Raw genomic sequence first — 7,000 nt, forward strand, 5'->3', positions numbered from 1 at the left:
GAACGAAGCGTAGTTCGGGATTGGTTCTTAGAATCGATAGCTGGACAGTTTGGTGATGCAGTACTCGTGCGCGATTGGACGTTTAAGGTCTTCATTCAACGTGCATTCCTAAATGCATCACAATCCACAATTTTAGACAGTTTAGTCAGTTTAGTGAAGATGTTAATATTTTATTACCATTGTCAACAATCAAAAATAGTGAAACCGTAAACATAATGACATTACGTGTGTGTTCTTAAAAAAAGTGATTTGATCATCAGCTCACCAGCAGATTCTTGCAAACAAAAATGAGAAAAAACCGTTCACTCTACGCGTCGAAAAGCGCAGTTTGCAAACGGAGCCTCAGCCGCGAGAGCCCGCAAGCTCGGTGAGAAAAGTTCGATTTTTGGTTGCTTCGGATTTTGGCAAACGGAGCGGCATGGATTGACGTCGATTTTCGAAGATTTTACAGTAGTGATTTACATTTTTGATCATTCGAACTTTTTGCATTTTAACTGTTAACTGGAAGACTCAATCGAAGCAAGATGAAGCAGATCCTGTGCGGAAAATTCGGGTGAGCTTTTACCCATTTTTTTCGTTACCCGGCATGATTTTAATGAGTGCACAAAATGTTTATAAGATATTTTAGTAGTGCACAATTTTTTGATATTGTTATGTGATACTGTAGGCATTGATAATCGCCCTTAACATGTAACAGATCGTGTGAATGCAACGTTTCTGTAGAACTGAAAATTTCTAGGTTAGGTCCCTTACTTTACAGTTGTTACAATAATTTCGTTAAAATGCGACGTCAAAGTTAACAATAACGTTCGAAAAACCCTAACCGTACAAAATGATTCGGAGTTTAAGTGGTGATCATTGCTTACAATGACTGATTATGCAACTGATGTTTATGTTTGCTCCTATTTGATGTCCCCTCTTATTATCTCTTTAGGTACAGCGTTTTGCTGGTATCCACAACGTCACGTTATCCAATATCCATTGTGGGTACACGTTACTTGACATCGGGCAAGTTTAGGTACTGCAAACCCTTGCTGGCATCCCCTCAAGCTCGTATCCTAGTGAATTCACATCGGAAGTATGTAATGGTTGTTACCAAGATTTTGAGAGGTGCGTTGAAGATACGATATCTCCTACTTGGAGGAGCAGTCGGTGGAGGAGTCACATTGCAAAAAGTACTTTTTATTTTTAAAGATAACATACAATATTTTTTCTTTGACTGTCATTAATTTATAAATTTCTCATGTAGAAATATGAACAGTGGAAGGAAGGGCTACCAGATATGTCTTGGATGAATGGCTTAATACCTAACGATCAGCAATGGAAAGATTTCCGTGGTTCATTAATGACTATTAAAGATACCTTAGCTGATAAAGTTGAAATAGGTATGAGATTAAACTAAACTCTTAGTAATTTAATTACATACTAAATTGATAAATCCATTGTAAACAATCTATTGATGAATGTAATTAGATCCACGCATTAAGGAACTAGGCGAAGCAAAATATAGGGAATATAGGAAATGGTTCAACGAGAGATTAGATGATGCTATCAAGGCTGCTGAATCTAGAAAAATTGAAGATAGTCCCAATAATCAAAATAGTAATTCATCAAATCGTGAGTCATGATTTGACTTTTTCTTTTCAGTGTTCCTGAAATGCCTGCATGAGTTCCTGATCCATCCGGCCTCTTCATGATATCCTCATTTCCATTCTTATGCATAACAATTTTCACCATCTATAAGACCAACATTCCCAAGACTTGAAACTTTGTGTAAGCTAAAAATATCATTTTAATTGGATGTTGGTATTGTACTTGGGATCGTTTAATTTTTCAAAAGACAAAGTATTTTTAATTCATCATTTTTATTTTGCTTTAAACACATTAATTGTTAACATTCAAACATATAGAAATAACAATGATTACATTGACAATCAATGCAGTCTCTGTCGCAATTTAATTTATAATTTGGTCTGTTCTGTTCAGGTGAAATAGAAGTGATCACAGCCTTTGCAAACCAAGTTTATTCAGGTGTGTAAGAAAGAAAAAAGCATAAGAGCATAACCTTTATGTCCATCTGTCTGTCCATTCAGCGTTATGCACTTACTGACCAAAATTTGTAGTGTTTCATTATATCTATTTGAGTATATATACTGAATGGGACAGACCCTTCTATGCTTTGCACATTTCAGAATCGTATAAAATTTTAGTTTTTTGTATTATTAGTTGTTTTTCATGCTCTTTAGATCATGTAGAACCAGAAATATCTGTTCCAAAGTAGTATTTATCCAAAGTCGTTCAAAGCAAAAAATGTACATACTCACTACAATCAATGTGTTGATTAGCATTACATAGGTGTGTTCACGTTTTGTAGATGTCAAAGATGAGATAACGAAAAATACGGTAGCTTTCGCGTTGCCTGCAACTGCTGAAGACGAGGATCGTCGAAAAAGTCGTACGTTTTGCATTTTTTTTTCTTCTTTATAAAATAAGCAAGGGAAAGTACTCTATTTATCATTCCATTCCATTATTTTTAGAATCTTCCCAGCAGAGGATAGACGCGATGCATGACGAAGTGATGCAAATACAATCGAAATACCAACGGGAACTTGAAAGGCTTGAACGCGAAAATAAGGAATTGAGAAAGCAGATGCTGCTCAGGGGAAATTTCAAGCAAAATAACAGAAAAATCAAGAAATCACTAATCGACATGTACAGCGATGTTTTAGACGAACTTAACGATTACGACAGCACATATTCAACTGCCGATCATTTGCCGCGTGTCGTGGTTGTCGGAGATCAAAGTGCTGGAAAGACGTCTGTCCTCGAGATGATCGCTCAAGCGCGAATATTCCCGAGGTAAACAAAGTTTTTTTTTTAAGTAAAGCGAAATGTAAACTTTTTGAAGTATGAAAATTCATTTATGAATAAAATTCTTCAGGGGTGGAGGCGAGATGATGACCAGAGCTCCTGTAAAAGTTACCTTAAGTGAAGGACCTTACCATATCGCGCAATTCAAAGACAGCACAAGAGAATTCGACTTGACCAAAGAGTCCGAGTTGGCGGAACTTCGCCGTGAAGTCGAGCTGCGTATGAAAAACAGCGTGAGAAACGGAAAAACTGTTAGTCAAGATGTCATTGCGATGACCGTTAAGGGCCCTGGCCTCCCGCGTATGGTTCTAGTCGATTTACCAGGAATCATCAGTGTAAGCTAATGGGTTTCTTTCTACACTTATTTAGGTGAAAAAAAAAATAGTTTTAAGTAACTTTGAACTTCTTTGAAATAGACTCAAACCACCGAAATGGCAGAAGATACTCGAGATGCCATACGTCAAATGACGCAGCAGTACATGAGTAATCCAAATGCAATTATTCTTTGCATACAAGATGGGTCTGTTGATGCGGAAAGGAGTAACGTTACTGATTTAGTTTCCCAAATGGATCCTGCTGGCAAACGAACTATTTTCGTTCTTACTAAAGTTCGTATTTTTGATCCGTTATTTGTTTATATAGACAGTAACTAAAAATTATACCAACATAAAAATAACTTGATAGGTAGACGTGGCTGAGCAAAACATGACAAATCCCGAGCGACTGAAGAAAATTTTATCCGGAAAACTGTTTCCAATGAAAGCATTGGGATATTTTGCTGTGGTTACTGGTCGGGGAAGGCAGGAAGATAGCATTCAAACGATAAAGGATTACGAAGAGAAATTCTTCAGAAGTTCTAAGCTATTTAAGTAAGCTAATTTAGATTGAATAATTTAAATAATGCTTCGTTAACGTTTTATCGAAATTAATACTACGATTACGGATTTAGGGATGGTCTGGCCATGTCAGGTCAAGTCACTACTAGGAATTTAAGTTTAGCTGTTGCTGAGTGCTTTTGGAAAATGGTGCGGGAGACTGTTGAGCAACAAGCTGACGCTTTTAAAGCCACAAGGTTTAATTTAGAAACTGAATGGAAAAATAACTTTCCAAGGTAATAGCGGGAAAAAAAACAATTTTTTATTAGCAATTAATGTCTGGGCCTTATGAAGTTAAGTGAAAAATCAAATGGCGTAATTTTTGTGCAGATTACGTGAATTAGATAGAGATGAGCTTTTCGAAAAAGCTAGGGGTGAGATTTTGGACGAAATCGTGAATCTCTCGCAAGTTTCTCCAAGACATTGGGAGGAAGTTCTGATGGATCGTTTATGGGATAAAGTTAGCATGCACGTATTTGAAAATATATATTTACCTGCTGCTCAAACCGGAAATCCGGGTAAGTAATGACATACTAATGCATGCGTCCTTCTAGAAGGGTTTTTCTTACCTACAATATTACAGGAACCTTTAATACGACCGTCGATATCAAACTGAGACATTGGGCTGAGCAACAGTTACCTTCTAAGAGCGTGGAAGCGGGTTGGGAATGTTTGCAGCAGGAGTTCCAAAAATTCATGATGCAAGCCCGACTGAGTCCAGATCACGATAATATTTTTGATAATTTGAAAAACGCCGTTGTTGAGGAAGCTATTACTAGGCACACTTGGGAAGACAAGGTACGTTATTATTGAAAGATTTAATTGATGTTAATGTGAATTACTAAATATTTTTAATTTTGTAGGCTTCCGAAATGTTAAGAGTGATTCAACTGAACACTCTAGAAGATAGAAGCGTAAGTGATAAGAGAGACTGGGATCAAGCTGTTCGTTTCTTGGAAACATCGGTGAAAGAAAAACTGCAGGCAACCGAACAGATACTGAAAGATATGCTTGGGCCAGGCCGTAAAGAGCGATGGTTGTATTGGCAGTCCCAGACTGAAGAACAGCAAAAACGCAACAGTGTTAAAAGCGAGTTAGACAAAATTTTGTACGCAGATAAGGTTTGTTTTTTCTTTAACGTAAATAAGATATAAATTTTATTGGATTTACTATTTTCAATATCGAAACGGATGTTTCAGAAACACGCACCGACGCTGACGCAAGACGAGTTGACGACTGTGAGAAAAAATTTGCAACGCAGCGGTCTCGAAGTCGATAACGAATTCATTCGAGAAACGTGGCATCCCGTCTATAGAAGATTTTTCTTGCAGCAGAGTTTATCAAGGGCGTATGACTGTCGGAAAGGTTACTACTTATACCACACTGGCCACGACGCGGAGGTAAGCTAAGGATTCTTATTAAATTACTGATGTGAACGTCAAAAACGTATGATCGAATGCATAAAATGAATTTTACAGATGGAGTGTAACGACGTCGTGTTGTTCTGGCGTATTCAGCAAATGTTGAAGGTAACTGCAAATGCTCTTAGACAACAGATTATGAACAGGGAAGCTCGTAGACTCGACAAGGAGATAAAGGAAGTTCTAGAGGACTATAGTCAGGATAATGAAGTCAAGCAAAAGCTACTTACTGGAAGGAGAGTCACACTTGCTGAAGAATTAAGTAAGCAAGATACCTTTTAATCGTTGCTTACCGATACAAATATCCAAGACTGATTATTAAAATGTGACTCGATATTTTCAGAACGCGTGCGACAGATACAAGAAAAACTCGAAGAGTTCATCCAGGCATTGAATAAGGAGAAGTGAATGCCAGCAAGTATTTAGCGAATTCGCAAGAGCTAAATTTCCATTGATGACTCAAAATTGTTAATGAAAAAATAAAACAAGAAAAAAAGGAGAGACGAACCCGAGAGTTAGCGGAGATACTCGCGTCGAGTGCTGTGAGAACTACCACTTGTTGAACAAGTGAAAGTCAACGTAGTTTATTTTTCGAGTGGCGATGAGTTTCGCACACGTTGTTAGCGATTTGCAAAGAAGCAGAGTGCGCGTAAGTGGCTGAGAAGTGAAACGCAGTGCGCAAAATAGAAATGGGGAAAAAACCAGTGTACATTACGTATCTGTAATTAAATTCATCATTGTGTATAATAGTAGTTAATAGTAATAAGGCAGGCGAAAAATAAAAATGGGTTTCTTGGCTTGTTGATTTTTAAGAGGAAGTTTACGAGTTTACGAGTCCGTAATCAGAGCACCGCTAATTATGCACTTTCATCAATTTTACAATAATTTATTGCATAGCGCATTACATTCGATGTAAATAATCTAATAAACTACTGTAACGGAAAGCAAAATCGCTCTCTTCTTTTTGCATAAGCATTGTGATAAATCGCGAGTCAACCCGATCATAGAATTTCAAGTTCGAGGCTCGATTTGCGAGCATAGCGCGATGCAATCGGACACCCGATATAGTCATCCCGCTATACCTCGGCTGCGTGCCCTATAATTTGAATCGCGCGCAGTTGCAGTCTGCCGTCGTATATACATATACCGCAGAGCAAGAGCGATACCAGAAGCGCGCCTTTTTGGGATTCGCACGCGGGCGCGCTAGGTGTCGGTGCGGTTTTTACGACCGCGCGCGCGTTGGCGTTCGTATATACGTATACCTGCGCTGTCGGTCGTTTGCAAGATTGCGTATACATGGTATAATCTCTGATGCACGCGAGAGAAATTGACGCGTTATGAAAATTTTTTTTTCTTCGTTTTCGAAAGCATTTTATTTCTATTTGTTGCGGAGTGACTCGTTGACAATCGCAATGAAAATCGATCGAACGCTTTATTATGTAATTCAAATTCAAACGCCCGACCGTGCAATAGTTTTCACTATACGAAGAGCATTAGTCGCGATAATTTTAAATTGAACAGCTTCTTCCTCCTACAACTATTACCGTAAAATAGTACGCGCGTAAGCTAGCCTTGCCAGCGAGCAGCCGGGGATTTCCTCCGCAGTTGCCTAAAGTACTTGCGGAAAGGTCGGAGCGGCCCAGAAGTCGTACATAAGTTTTCTCCCTGGAAGTTAGCTTCCGGAAGATCTCAGTAGACTGTACATACTACTGCGCGAGCCAGCCTGTATATAACGAGAGCGGAGATGCGCGCAAGCTGTCTTCCCTCTATTCATACGGTACAGGGTGTTTCGTGCGCTATACCGTAGCGTACGGTTCGATAAATCTGCAGCTC

General features: G+C 38.6%; 1 protein-coding gene across 2 annotated transcripts; it reads left to right on the forward strand.

Moving 5' to 3' along the window:
- Positions 1 to 81: 81 nt before the first annotated feature.
- On the forward strand, positions 82 to 6,111 carry LOC100116450 (dynamin-like 120 kDa protein, mitochondrial). Of its 2 annotated transcripts, XM_008219370.4 has the most exons (17): positions 82 to 553; positions 935 to 1,175; positions 1,250 to 1,385; positions 1,474 to 1,617; positions 1,987 to 2,031; positions 2,375 to 2,455; positions 2,538 to 2,859; positions 2,942 to 3,206; positions 3,288 to 3,479; positions 3,556 to 3,740; positions 3,821 to 3,982; positions 4,077 to 4,264; positions 4,330 to 4,544; positions 4,610 to 4,867; positions 4,946 to 5,146; positions 5,225 to 5,429; positions 5,511 to 5,979. In XM_008219370.4, exons 1-17 carry the CDS (start codon positions 525 to 527, stop codon positions 5,573 to 5,575), a joined length of 2,934 nt encoding a protein of 977 aa, XP_008217592.1. In that variant the 5' UTR covers positions 82 to 524; the 3' UTR covers positions 5,576 to 5,979. The 2 variants fall into 2 exon arrangements, with proteins under 2 accessions (XP_008217592.1, XP_008217593.1); XM_008219371.4 differs by lacking the exon at positions 1,987 to 2,031 and having other exon boundaries at positions 388 to 553; positions 5,511 to 6,111.
- The last annotated feature ends 889 nt before the right edge of the window (positions 6,112 to 7,000 follow it).

Source organism: Nasonia vitripennis, chromosome 1 (genome assembly GCF_009193385.2).
Source record: "Nasonia vitripennis strain AsymCx chromosome 1, Nvit_psr_1.1, whole genome shotgun sequence".
In the NCBI taxonomy this organism is placed as follows: Eukaryota; Metazoa; Arthropoda; class Insecta; order Hymenoptera; family Pteromalidae; genus Nasonia; species Nasonia vitripennis.